Source organism: Protopterus annectens, chromosome 7.part0 (genome assembly GCF_019279795.1).
Source record: "Protopterus annectens isolate FY-2018-M chromosome 7.part0, PAN1.0, whole genome shotgun sequence".
NCBI classification, from domain to species: Eukaryota; Metazoa; Chordata; order Ceratodontiformes; family Protopteridae; genus Protopterus; species Protopterus annectens.
The window spans coordinates 1,494,129,208-1,494,144,530 of NC_056739.1; the positions used below are offsets into that span (position 1 = coordinate 1,494,129,208).

Consider the following 15,323-nt stretch of genomic DNA (forward strand, 5'->3'; position numbering starts at 1 on the left):
TCCTTGTTCTTAATTGACCTAGTATGCTCCATAATTCTATCCCTAAGCTTTCGTGTAGTCATTCCTACATAGAAAGCATCACAAGCCGTGCATGAGGAGGCCACATAAACTAAATTCTTGGTATTACAACTACAAATCCCTGGACAGGCTATAGTTCTTCCAAATCCAAAAACACATATGTAGGTCCCTTCAGCAATGTACCTACAACATTTACATGACCCACATTTAGTCATCCTTGATTTCACTGGCCTACAATCCTTCTCCAAAATACTTTTAACATTTTTTCATAGGAGTTTCTACACATTCAAACAATGTTTTTTTTTAAGTTTTTATTTGTTTATTTTATTTTATTGTTGTTGTTTGTTATTTGTGCCAGCATTGTATTTTTATATTAATTGTAGGTGGTAGAGTGTCTTTTTAAATTTGTACTAATATTCTTGGGGGAGTTGATTATCTTGATTTAATTATGATGTCATGATTAATTTGTGGGGTCTTGTGAGAGTATTTATTGTGTGGGTTAACAGTGTTTTAATTGACTCTGATGATGCCATATCAATGGTGAAAGCGCTGTCTTGTGTCTTGTGTGAATAAATCATTTTTCATAATCGGACTTCGTTGCATTGGTGACCTGTGGTGCAGTGGTTGTTATACTCTGTTCAATGTATTGTTTTCAAGGTGAATAATCTTAGGAAGTTTCTGTTTGAGAATGTTTCTCTATGAAAGAAGTCTTCCAATACTCTATGCACGTGATTTTTTATCTGTAATTCCTTGAAGCTAGTGCCAAATACCAGACATTTTGTAATACATTCAGTTGGATGCCATTCCCACTTCTCAATTAAAAGCAGTTTAACCATTTAATGTATGCATGCTAACGAACAGAAATACACATGCATCTAAGTGACTATATTTTCCTACATATATTCTAGCAAACAGAAGTGTAAATGCACTGTTATATTTTAGTCTAATAAACAAAAGTGTATATACACTGTTATATTTATCTAAACATATGTATGTATATATATATATATATATATATATATATATATATATATATATATATATAAACAGTTTTTTTTGTTTTAAAGCACAAAACAGTTTACATTGATATATGTTTTGGTTAGATTATAATTTTTATCATGATCTATTGAAAACACATTGGGAAACAAAACCTTTATAGTTTTCTTTTGATACAGCAATTCAAAACCCAGTTTTATATGGTTAACACAATGATGACAACCATTACTACTAGAACTGGATGAATGATCCAATTTAACAACTTTTTTCTTTTGAAGACCACTTTGTAAAAATGTCCCACCAGTTATGAGCTGTTTGCAATTGCTGAATTAACTGTTTGCTTTTATTTATGACTTTATACAGTGATTTTAGTGAAAATCTTAAATTATTGTTAATGCTTGTAGATTTTATTGCAAAGGCATTACAGACTTGTTTTTTGGAATAAACACATACGTGTCTTTACAAATTAATCGAGGAGTAATTTTTGTGAACAGTTTAAAGCTTGACGGCAGAATTGTCCATTTACACAGATAGAAAACATTATTTATACACTGAAGAATGCTGCTTACATATTAAACTATTTTTTGTACAGCATATGCCAAGCATATGTATTATTTACTATTAGTTTTGCTTGCATTTGCATTTGTACATACATGGACTGTAATGTACACTTACTCCAGTTTACAAATTTAGTAACTTTAATATTAAACTGAACCCTGCTAATTAAACATTTGGTAAAACATTAAAATGTATTACTGTTTTTTGGTAGTTTTACCCCACTACCATACATGTTGATGGCACCCTGATTACTTGATTAACAAAAAAGCAAGGATGTATTTTAATGATTACTGAATCATTAATAACAGATAACTGGATGGTGCAGTGGTGCAGCTGTAGCATTGTTGCCTCACAGCAAGAGGTTCTCTGGTTCAATTCTTGGCTGGGGTGCCTTCTGTCTGGAGTCTGCATGTCCTCCCTGAATTCATGTGGGTTTCCTCCAGGTGCTCCAGTTTCCTCCCACGTTACAAACACATGCATCTGGAGGATTTTTCCCCAGGCCTCCACTGAAAATTGGCTCCGTTCCAAGTCGGACTTTCCCGGTTAACAAATGTTAAATAAATAAAATAATTTAACATTTGTTGACCAGGAAAGTCCGACTAGGTTCCACAGAGCCTCTTTTCAGTGGAGGCCTGGGGAGAAATGCTCTAGATGCATGCCTTTAAAAAATAAATTAATTAATACAGACCAGTATGTTCCCCTCTTGTACTTTTATTGTAGTTATTTCTGCAGTACTGTTTACACAGTCAGTGTAAAACTGAAATAGTGCCCTTTCCCCCTGTAGTACTCAGCATTTTATTGCAGTATTGTTTTGTAAAGATACATTTGCTTAATGCTGTGAGAGCTATACATATGCTTGCCCTCTGGCTGTTGTCCAGACTGTGACACTCTGGTCTAAGGAAAGGTTTTTAACATGACATTGTTATCCCTCTAGACAAGAGAAATTACCTTGAGTTTTATTTGTAGTATTATTTGCCCAGCACAACCTTATATTACTAACATTGCTTCTGAATATTGTTTCTGCTGAAGTCTCTGCTATTTATGGTGCTATTATACAACTACAAAAAATGTAAAAAAACAAAAGAAATATTGGCTTAACTAACACATTGTTAAAACAGATATATTTACATTTGCTGTTATCTGCCATTTGCTCTTGTGCATTTTATTTTTATTTTTATTTATTTTACATTTGTTGACCGGGCTAGTCTGGCTGGATACATGTCCATTTTCAGCAGAGGCCCGAGGAGAAAAGCTCCACTAAATACTAAGTACATTACATAAAAAACCATTACTTCTAATAAAAGCAAAATTTTAGAATTCAAAAAGACCATCCAGAGGGAAGGGTAGTTTTAAAGAGAGACATATACACCATATGTAGTTCATTACATATTTGCATTACATATATGCAATTACTTATTTGCAATTTTACATAAATTATGCATAGTTAGAATTAGAAAGGTTAAAAGAGGGGAGGAAGAGGCAAAAATAGATAAGAAGTGTGTATAGAAAAGGTTAATCAGGTGCATTGTAGGAACAAAGCCAATGGTTTAGGTAGAAAAGTTTAATTTTCTGTTTGAATAGAGGCAGGGATGTAGTCAAGGTAATGTCACTAGGTAAGAGATTCCAACTTCTACCTATAGTGTTAGTGAATAGAGAACCACCTGCTGTATTGTTTACCTTTATTGATTTTGTCATAATTTTACTAGAAGAGCGAAGTGAGTTGAGATTGTTGTAAGGGATTAGAAGTTGAGAGATTATAGGGGTGTTGTCAGGAAGGTGTAGTATGTTGTGGGCTATAGTGAGTTGAGGGATTATTAGGTAGTTTTGAAATTTGAGCCAGCCAAGTTGTTTTAGGTTTATACAATGGTGGGTCCTAAAGGGGTTACCAGTGGCGAGCTATGTTGTTATAACAGGTTGCAAGTTTATTAAGATTGATTTTTTTAAGGTTTGTATAAATGGGGGAAGCATATAGGAGAGTAGATAGGAGATGAGATTGAGCAATTTTGGTTCTAGTTGCTGGGGTTAGAAAAGGTTTGATGCGATATAGGGATCCAATTTTTTTGTTAACAGTCTTGATGGTGTTATTAATATGCTGATCGAAGGAAAGATTATTGTCGATGGTTATACCTAAGAGTTTAGTGGTAGGATCAGGTGAGATGATGGTGCCATTGTTTGAGGAAATGGAGAAGTTTAAAGGAGGGGAGCGAGAGGTGGGGGAGAAGAGGAGAAGTTTGGTTTTTTTGGCATTTAGTAGGAGAAACCGTGTAGAAAACCAAGTTTCTACTGTGTTAAAGGTCTTTTGGGTCAATGAGGTCAGTTCAGTAGAGGAAGGGGCTGTGCAGATTAGGGTAGAATCATCTGCATATTGTATGCAGGTAGCTTGTGGGATAGCAGTTTGAAGGTCGTTAATAAAGAGGAGAACAGCAGTGGACCCAGAATGGAGCCCTGGGGAACTCCAATGGATATAGGCAAGAGAGATGAGATGTGGTTTTCCCAAATTACTGCTTGTTGTCTGTTGCTAAGATAAGATTTAAACCAGCTAGTGGCCAGTTTATCACAAGAGAGATTTAAGAATGTGAATTAAGAGTGAGTGGTTGACCATGTCGAAAGCTTTAGAGAGGTCAATGAAAAGAGCGGAAGAGAAAGTGTTGTTGTTTCGATTTTTGTTGATAGTATCTACAAAAGATAGAAAGGCAGTGGTGGTGCTATGGTGGGGTCTGAAACCGTGCTGGCAGTTTGCTATTATGCTGTGCAGAGAGAGATAGTGTACAAGTTGTTGATGAATACATTTTTCCATGATCTTTGCTAGGGGGGAGAGAAGGGCAATTGGTCTAAAGTTGGAAAGGTCAAGGGAGTTTCCACCTTTATGCAGTGGGATAATATAGGATACTTTCCAGATATCAGGGATGGTTCCTTCTTGGATAGTTCTGCTGATAAGTAAGGATATAGGATATGCAATTTCTTTGGCAGCTTTCTGGAGGAACAGAGAAGGGAGCTTGTCAGCAGAAGGTGTACAGGGTTTTAGTTTGTGAATGAGTTTATAGATAAAAGAGGTAGATATAGGTTTTAGAGAGAAGTTAGAAGAGGAGGTGGTTATGTTAGTTGGTATATGAGAGTCGTTAGGGTTCATTTGTTTGGCTAAGGATTGAATAGTTTCAGAGAAAAAGAGTTGAAGACATTTGCAGTGTGGAGTGGGGTATCTGGATCAGTATTTAGAGGGAAGGAGTTTTGCAGTCCCTGGGGAGAGAAGTCTATTTACTGAGGACCAGAACTGTTTGGAGTTGTTAATATGAGTTTCCTGAAGCTTACAGTAGAAATTTTTCTTGTCAGAGATTATTGATTTTTTTGCAAGATTTCTAAGCTGGCGGAAATTAACTAAATCAGGTTTTTGTCTATCACATCTCCATTTTGTCCATGCTTTGTTTCTAGCATGCATGAGTTTTTTAGTGTTTGAGGTCAGCCATGGGGCAGGTTTGGTCTTAATTATAATGGAGCGCTCGGGAGCATGTGTATTGAGTATGGATAAGAATGTAGTATTAAACAATAATACTGCTTCCTCCAGAGGAAGTGATTTTAAACAATTCCATTTACATGCTCTCAGATCAGCTTTAAAGAGGTCTATGTTAAAATGCTTGAGAGATCGAATTAGCCTTGTATTAGGGAGGTTGACATATTCTGATTTTAATCTAGTAATGTAGGTTAGGGAGTGGTCGCTGATGTCATCTGGCAAGGTACCTACTTTATATAGTTTGTTAACTTTATTTGTGAGTATCCAGTCTAGTATACTCTCTTTATTACTGGGCTTATTGACTCTTGTAGTTGAGGTAATAGTTTGTGAGAAACCATGTAGGTTAATGTGAGAGGAGGGGTTATCATTATTAATAGTGTTCCAGTCTATGTTAACATCGCCAAGAATTATAGTTTCTTGGGGGTAGGTGGTAGAGACCCAACTTAGAAAATCTTCTAATATTGGGATGTTATTACCTGGGGGAAGATACAAACAAATAATGTAAATAGATTTTTTGGTGTTAAGTTGTAGTTTAATAATGATGGCTTCTGTTTTGCTATTTTGGTTTGGGCATGCTGGTTGAGTAGTGATGTTTAGTTGATTTTTGAAAAGTATTGCTACTCCACCACCCTTGCGTTTTAAGCGGTCATGTCTTACTATGTTATAACCTTGAGGTATAATCTCTGTATCTTTAGTGCCTGTGTTTAGCCAGGTTTCTGAGAGGCAGAGAATGTCAAATGAGTGGGTATCTAAAAGGGCATGGATGAAGGGTATTTTCTTATTTATGCTTTGGGTATTAAGGTGTCCTATAAGGAAGTTATTATTGAGGTTAGGAGAGTGGTTTAGGTGAGGTGGTGAGTTAGGGCCAGGGTTGGGGTGGATGTCTCCATCTAGTAGGGTTGGGTTAACTAGTTTAGTTAAGAATTTACTCTTTTGAATTGCATTGCATTTTAAACAGATGCACTTTATGTGAAAAGAAAATACATGCATGTCACTCTTGTGACTTTTTGTCTTTACTGCTTCTAACTACTCTCATTTGATTTATATGTACTAGAACTGTTCTGCTATTTGAAATTGTGATTTTGAAATTATCTAACAGCTTAGCTATGACAGGCTGTCCATATGTGTATGTCATAAGAATGGCAGTTATACGTCATACTTTACTGTTAAACTGATAAGTGTCTTGCTTTAACTGAATGAAAGTTTTAAAACATTTGGGAATAAAAATCCAAAAACATCTGAGTAATGTATTTGTCCAAACATCAGCTCCTGCTGTGTATGCTACCTATTCTTTAAATCCAAGCATGTTATAAAATATGCCCTGGACCTCAATGTCCTATTTAGATACAGGAAGTTATTATTCTTTCAGTAAAATTTGGCTAGGCTTAGAAAGATCACACAGGAAAAACTTTTTCAAAATGCAGTAAATGCACATATTGAATCACACTGACATTTTAAGGAGGTTATAAGTGGTTGTGCAGTATTTGGTAAAAATCACCACTTATTTTTATTTATTGACAGTATATATTGTTATCCAAGTTAAGTCTTATAGGCAGTGCCCATTTTCTAAGGGGACCTATAAAAAAGTTCCATAGTTCATGCAAATATATAACATATAAAACTTTAGTTCTCACAAATGTCAGCTTCTTGTTTTTAAAAAAAAAAGTTAATAGAGCCAGCTATGGTAGCATAGAGGGATAAAGCTCTGACCATGGTCCTGGCAACATTAGTGTAATTGGTGATGTGGATGCTTGATGAAAGTGGCAAGGGAGAAGGTTATGTCCATCCTGTTGGAAGAGTGGGTCAAAGTAGGATGCATACAGACACAATTCCTCTGAGGAGGGGTGGCATTGTTGCTGTATGCATCCCAGGAGCAGGCTTTCAATTCACCAAGTAACCATCTAGCTATAACCTTCATTAGTAAGTGTAATGGAGCATGCAGTCAAGGTGGAAGGCACCATGAGTCCTTCTGGTGGAGCAGATAGTATAATATCCTGCACCAGGATTAGACTTGTACCACAAAAAAACACCCTTATTGTCAGGATTCCACTGAGGGCACAAGCAATCCTTATGGCTGGCTCTACGATGGCCCTCTGATTGGCTCTTTTTTCTTATTCTGTATTGGGATAATTTCTTAGTATAGGGGAACATATTACCAAAGTCTAATTGGCGGAGGCTGGATGGTTAAAGACAGGGGTAGAAATTGCTGGAAAAATCAGCATATATTACTGTAGTGTACAAGTAATAACATAAACACATACAATTATACATAGCTCATAGCAAAATAATATTGTTAAAACTTTAAACATTGTATGTGGGTTAAGTTAGGTAGGTAGACTTATTATCTGTCTTTCCTGGTATTTGTAAGATTACATCTTTTCTGTTCACCCAATACATTTTTGAGAACTGAGCCCATAAAAGTATTGTGTTTCATAAGAAATGGCTGAGTGGTTAATTGAATGATTGTGATATATTTTTTTTCTATTTGCAGGTCATAAATCCGAAGAAGAAAGGAAAGAAGAAAAAATACATCAACTCTGGAACTGTGAGTAGTCTTGCATGCAGGGATGGGGCTGGGTAGGTAGGACATTAAAGAAAGGGTAAATGATCCATGCAATAATGCAATCAATCCAGATACAGTAACTAAATCAGTGGGACAATGCTACTGATCAGGAAAAAGTGTGATTTTTTGAATGGGCAGGTGAAGGTACGTGGAGAAGCAGGCATGAAATACTGCAGAAAAAGACATCTGACAAGATGGTGTCCAAGATAAGGCAAGCCATTGTCTGTTTCAAAAATATGCTACTATACAGTTGTGTTACACTGAAGGCAGTGAATGTTTGAAGGAAGTGTGACTGTGACATTACACGTTGTGCAGAAGTAACTATACATCATCTCCGTCAATAGATTAGCAGCATAGTCACACAAAATATTTTGCTGTATAGAAGTAATATAGCAACATTTGTTACTGTAAGTAAAGCATTTTATACTAAAACATATCTAATGTACTTTGGATGGAGTAGGTTTAATATCCAATGTTCACAATGTTCACTTTTTATTTTACTAATATGGAATATTGAAGTGCATCTCATGGATATGGTGCTATTGCTATGAGTGGAGAGATCTTGCCTTTAAAATACTTGTTGACCACTGGTCTCAATGGACCATTCACAGGTTCAACCTGGTGCATACAAAGAATAGGAGATACACATTTACATAAGAGATTACAAGCATCCAATATAATTTAAAAATTTCCTGATAAAGACGCTGCCTGCCATTGATATGCAACTGGCTCTGTCACCTGAACCACCCATATAATCTCTAGTTACTATTATCATCAAGTCCTGCATTCCATCCTCAAGTTCACCTATCACTCCATTCTTCTTCACTATTCCCATCTACACTTTCAACTGCATTATGCATAAGAATTTCCTCCTCATGATTGTTTTGTGTTATATATGGACGTTCTCATTCCCTGAACATCTGCAATCTTTATCATGAATGTATGCTTCCTGTTTGTCCTTCATGACCTCATATCCACGTTATGTATAAAAGTTAAATATACAAAATACAGGAGAAGTCAAAATAAAGTGGTAAAAATATAAAGGGTGAATTCTACTTGGTAAATGCATGACAAACTTGGGGATTCAGAAAGAACCCCAGCTGCCATGTTAAAGGGTGCTGTAAAAAGGCTCTGTTTCTGCAAGACGTAGATTTGTGATTCAGAGTGACATCTTCCCACAATGAGAAAAGACCATATTACCAGCTAATTTGCATATCTTTGTTGCACAGCTGATTGATGTGGGTGCAGATCAGCACTTTCCTGTAGTAGTTAACACTGGCAGCCCATGCATAGTTTTAGCATAGGCATCCTGCTACTCACTGTGCCACATGCAGAGCATACATTCAAAAACACACATGCACAGTCTCTCTCTCACACACACACACACACACACACACACACACACACACACACACACACACACACACACCTTTACTTGTCCCTGAGTTGACAGAATATCCCTGATGTCTTATCTTACCTTTTAACTGTGCTTGTAAATCAGTGATGATTACACTCAGTAATTAGATGTAGAAATTAGAGTTCTAGATTTCATATCCTTCAGTAAATGCATGATAATGCTAAAGCTGTTATTCTAGCAATGTTCTACATTTCTAAATTGAACAATTATAATCTCACCCTGACTGTGTATCTTTATCTTTGTCTCCCCCCCATTAGTTTTGGCTTTCTCTACTGTTCTTGTGCTACAACGTTCAGAGGTCTGCTGATATGTGCCCTGTCCTTCTCCGTCATAGCTTACAAACTGTTGCAGGCATTGAAATAATGCCCAAGGTCATCATTATATAATAAAGAATCCCTTACCACACTAACTTTTCAGTTAGTGTCACTCATAAACGAAGTTCTTCATATATACACATGCATGCACCCCCTAACACCAACTGGCTGCAAAACTCCCCAGTACTTACCTCTGTTGCAGTGGGTGAACACAGGCTTTTGGCTGTGTTCATTACTATGACTGGCAAGGAGCGACCATATTAATTTAAGCAGCCAAGTGACTCTCTGATTCACTCAGCTGCTTAAATGCCTTACTGTAGTCAGTTCCTGGGAACAGCACATGACTAATCAGCATACACCCCTCTACCCTAGAATGCTGATTTAGCATGACCACGCAGACAGCCTACAATGGTGCCACATCTTCATCAAAAGCAGTGTGGTACAGCTGTCTCAGAATATTGAAAGGTTACTACAAGGTATACATCTTTGTTAAGTGAAGATGAAAAGTTTTTTTTTTGTTTTTTTTTTAAGTAGAAAACCAAAAGTGAGTGATATGTTAGAATGCATATAGCAGTTATCTTACAGGAACTGAAAGTGAAAAGTCAAATTAAATATAAGCATGCTTTTGAAAAGATGTATTTGGTAAAATAATACAGAGGAGAAACCATGAGATATGTGTTTTTGCACTGTAAAATAATGGCAGGATTTTTAGGAACTAGTAGGTGGATTGGACACTCTAAATTGGCCCTAGGTTTGAGTGTGTGTGCCTTCTGTGGAAGGTTGGGCACTGGGCTGGCAACTCGACACTGTAAAACTCCACTGCCAATCATGAGCGGACAGGTGATCCACTGTGGCGATCCCTAACCGGGAAAAAGCCAAAAGAAGAAGAAGTTACAAGAAATTGGTGAAAGGAAAATTGAAGAAAAATTCTATGAATGCAGCTGTATATCAGTATTAAGATGAAAGTTCTATTGGTAAAACCGTATATTGTATATGGAATGTTGATATACTTTACAACAAAAAGTTGGACAATAATGAAATGGAAACAAATCAAAGTTTGTTGTAGCCAAGGGTGTTGAGGGTAAATTGTTTTGATAATTATTCACGTGTGTGAATAAATAAATGTACAAATGTGTAAATTCTGCTGCACTGCCACCTTTCTACTCTTGGTAACACCTAGACCAAAGCTTACTTCCCTTTATTCACCCTTGCTGAAGTTTGCAACAAATCTGTATTGAAACCATTTCCTTCTCCTCCTGCTTTGGGAATGGTATTAGTCATTCCACTCCTGGCTTTTGATGACATCACTCAGTCTATCCCTCTTTGCTCTCAATGACATTAACGGATAGCCTTCTTTTTACATCTGTCATCCTTTAACACCTTTAATAATAAGGCCATATTCCTCACTCTGACTTTACTTTTCTCCATCTACCTCTTTTTGAATTACCTCATTTTAACAACACCAGATGGTGGCAGCAGGGTAACTCTTCCTACACAATTTTTTTCTCCTCCTGAAATTTACTGTTTGTTCACCTTTGATAGCAGTATTAGAAGTCCCTCTATCTCACTCTGCTTAAATGAATCAACATCCTTTGCCTCCTCTTTCTCATTTCACACTACATACATTATCTTTCATTAGAAGCAACTCTTCTCTTACTTTATTTACAACCTGTGATTTTCCACTCCCAAATAACATGATTACTCACAGAAACTTAAATTTGTTACTACCAGTCTACATTACAGCATTTTGTTTCATCCTTTTATTGATGGATAGTATTGACAAAGAACATTTAACTATACCTACTCAACCCATCTTGTCTGAAGAAAGTAAATTAAGCGATTTCTTTTACATAATTAAACCTCCAAATGCAGTGCAAAATTTGTCTAGAATACTCCTATATACCCTCCAAAAACAATTTCATATACAAATACTCCTCATTTAGAATGGCTCAACTATACTAGATTTCTGCAAGAGTTCTTGCAAAATTATAGCACTACTTAGACTCAAGGTCTTTGGGGATACATGTGCAGACCTTGTACCTGTCTTCCCCACTTTCTGGGGATAAATGTGCAGACCTTGTACCTGTCGCCCCCACTCTCTGGGGATACATGTGCAGACATTATGCCTGTCACCCCCATTCTCTCTGAGTACTTGTGCAGACTTTGTACACTGTTGCCCCCCACTCATCTCACAGCTATTAATGTGAATAGGCCTACAAAAGCACTAAAGGCAGAGCTGTCAGCAGCATCAGCAGCAAATGGATTATCCTTGAAAGGGGCTAACCATTCAGCAAACCCTCATATTACCTATCACCAATTACTGTCTTAAAGATAGCAAGAGTCAATCAACTTTTATTAGATATAATTACTGCATTTGTGCAGACAAAAGACCAGGGCATAGAACAGGGAGATGAATGAATACTCCTACTAGTGCACACAGATAGGACAATTCAATACAAACAGAGATAATTCCCCCAACTGGCTTAATGTTCACCTAACACACCAACGTACACCTAGATGTAGTTTGTATTCCCCTTCTTGACTCCAATTCCCTTTTTTATAAGATCATAGGACGTTACTAGGCTATTGGCCCTGAGGCCCATATAAGCCTAGCCAAGAGTTTGGCCCATGTTTAGACAAGTCAGAACCCAGAGTTTCTGTCCAGTAGGGACACAGGTGGAATCCCAGGAGTGTGTTTTCTGCTTCCCATCCAGTTATCCAGGTTGCGCTTAAAAAGGGATAATGAGATACTCTGCCTGATGTGGAGAAGGAGTCTATTCCAGATGGGGGAGTCTCTAGGACACAAATCTGTCCCGCCAACAAGTCCTATTGCTATCACAGACCAGGTTGAGATCATGCATACGGATTGCTCGAGTGGAGCTTGACTTGCAGATATGCAGCATTCCCATCAAGGCTGGGTCTGAGATTGCTTTGTATGCCAGACAGAGGTCACCTCTGAGGAGTCTGTATGACACTGAGCAGAGGGACAGGGCTTTTAGCCTATCTGTGTATAGTAGGTGTTTGAGGCCCTCAATTCTCCTGGTAAGGAAACTCTGTGCTCTGTCCAGCTGCTGCAAGTGCTTTGTGAGATACATGCCAAAGGGGGCGCTATACTCAATAATTGGCCTTATAAGGGAAGAATAAAGGGATTTTATGTCCTCTTTGTCCCTGGATGAGATACCCTTACTTATGAAGTGGGCCATGTAGAAAGCTTTCCGTACAATGGAAGCAACATGGTAGTCAAAAGTCAGGTTGCTATCAACCTGGTGCCCAAATCCCTCACTACTGATTGTGTGCTTAGGATGTTGTTATTAATGTGATAATATGTGGGGATGTCACTCTTCCCAAAGGGGATAATGAAGCTTTTTTTGGCATTCAGCTTGAGGCCATGTATCTGGCACCAGTCATTTGTTTGGGTGCAACCCTCTTGGAGGACATCCAGATCACTTGGTTCATAGGTAGGTACTAGGCTATCAGCCCAAGGGCCTACGTAAGCCTAGCCAACAAGGTTTACTGGCTTAAGCCACCCAAGAAAGTTCTTTTCCTGTGCCACTGTCGAGCAGAGACACAAAAGTGATCCCCGGGGTGTATTTCCTATTTCCCATCCACTCATCAAGATTTTTCTTGAAGAGTGCTAATGAAGAACTTTGCTTGACATAGATGGGTAGCCTGTTCCAGAGTATGGGAAGTCTCTGGGACAGGAATCTATCCCTCTAGCATGTCCTGTTTATTGTGGTGACAAGGTTTAGGTCCCTAGAGTGTGTAGCTCGGAGGGATTGGGATTTCTTTAGGTGTAGCATGTCCAACAGCTCTGGGTTTGACATAGCTTTATATGTTAGGCAGTGACCACCTCAGATTAGGCGATATGCTACAGAGTAAAGCTGGAGTTTTTTGAGGCGGTCAGTGTAGGGCATTTGTTTGAGGCCAGTAATCCGTTTTGTGAGGTACTTCTGTGGACTTTCCAGCTGCTGCAGATGTCCTGTGAAGTACATTCCAAAAGGGGCGTGTGCTCTATAATGGGTCTAATGAGTGTCAAGTAGAGGGGAACAATGACCTCTATTTTCCTGGATGAGAACCCTTTTATGATGAGGTGTGCCACGTAAAAGGACTTCCTGACTGCTGTGGCAATGTGACTATCAAAGGAGAGACGTCTGTCCCCCTGGGTCCCAAGGTCTCTTATCACACATTTGGTGTTAAGTAGATTGCTGCCTACGTGGTAGTTCATGGGTACAGAGTTTTTACCAAAGGGGATGACACTGCACTTTTTGGCATTGAGCATGAGGCCATGGCTCTGACACTAGGCACCTGTCTCAGCAATGCCCTTCTGTAGGATGTCCACATCATTTGGGGACTTGACTATGGCTCCTAGTTTGCAGTCATCTGTGAACTTCATAAGCCAGAGGTCTTCTGTGTTAGCCTGTACTTCAGAGAAGTAGATACCAAACAGGAGAGGTCCCAGGATGGAACCCTGTGGTACTCCACTTGTCACTGCTTTGAGGTCAGATTTGGAGTCTGCAACTTTTACAGTGTGGGTTCTGTCAGTGAGCCAGTTGGCAACCCATCTTGTAATGTAGGGATTTATACCTAGTTTAGTGAGTTTAACTATAATTCCAGAATGGGGGATGGTGTCGAAAGCCTTGGCAAGGTCAAGATAGGCTGTGTGAACCACCTTACCCTCATCTATGGCTTTGGTGACTGCCTCAAAGAAGTCATTCAGGTTCAGGAGGCATGATCTGCCTTTCACAAACCCATACTGGGTGGGATCCAGAGTGTGGAGGTTACCAATGTCTTTGTTTATGAATTCCATGATGATACGTTCCATGGCCTTGCAGACCAGGCTCGTCAGTCTAATAGGTCGATAGTTCCTGGGATCAGTGGTGGCTCCCCCTTTGTGGAGTGGGATAACTGTTGCTGTGTGCCATTCAGTGGGCACAAAGCCTGATGCAAGGCTATTATTGGACATGGTGCTTAAGTGGGGAGCCAATTCATTCTGAAGTTCGTGTAAAACGCAGCCTGGGATGTTGTCCGGTCCCATGTATGCTGTGTTTTTGGCTTTAGAGAGTGCAGCTTTACCTGCATAGTTGTGATTACAGGGACTCTGCATTCTTCCTGTATAGATATGGGCCCTTTAGGGCGTCAGGGGGGGTAAAGTTAGCACTGAACCTATCTGCCAGAATGTTAGCAATATCAGTTGGTTCTGTAATTTTCATGCCTTTGTGCTTTAACTCAGAGCAGATCTGGGTGTTGCCATCGAGATTCTTGACAATACTATAGAATACTTTGTGGTTGTCCTTAGAATTAGCGGAGATTTTGTTTTCGTAGCTAGCTTTGGAGGATCTTATAAGGGATCTCAGCTTCTTACAGAGGCTGACCAGGGAGCTCCTCCACTCATGGGATTTTACTCTCTTTTGCAACAGTTTCTTCCGTCTGTTGTACAGTTTGTTTATGGCAGGGGACCACCAGATTAGCTTCCTTTTTTTGGAGGATAGCATCTTGGTTCTGTTTGGGATAGCACGATCTATGCACTTGTGTAAGTGCTTATAGAGTGCATTTGTGTAGGATTCAGCAGTTGTAACTGTATTGTCCATCTGCATGGATGCCATGAAGTTCACCACTTCTGTCTTAAGAAGCATGAAGTTGGCTTTGGAGAAATGTTTTACCATGGTTTTCTTAATGGGGGGTGGGGGTGGGATGTGGATATCAAGGGTGATTAGCTTATGGTCGGATCAGATCAACGAGGAGTTGACTTCAGTTGTGGAGCACTGGTCACTCATGTTGGTAATGACTAGGTCTAGGATATTGTTGCCCCTGGTGGGGGTGTGGATAAGTTGATCCAGGGCATTGGAGTTTATGAATTCCAGAAAGCGTTGAGCTAAGGAGTTGGTACATGAATAGTTTTCCCAGTAAATGGTGGGGTAGTTGAAGTTGCCCATTATTAGGGTGTTTGGT

General features: G+C 38.7%; 1 protein-coding gene across 1 annotated transcript in view; it reads left to right on the forward strand.

The window, feature by feature from the left end:
* Positions 1-15,323, forward strand: part of CPNE9 (copine family member 9) — a 2,305,657-nt gene that overhangs the window by 1,121,726 nt on the left and 1,168,608 nt on the right. Inside the window, exon 7 of the mRNA XM_044076409.1 lies at positions 7,572-7,625. Coding sequence (XP_043932344.1) covers positions 7,572-7,625 — 54 coding nt within the window. The remainder of the gene's footprint in view (positions 1-7,571; positions 7,626-15,323) is intronic.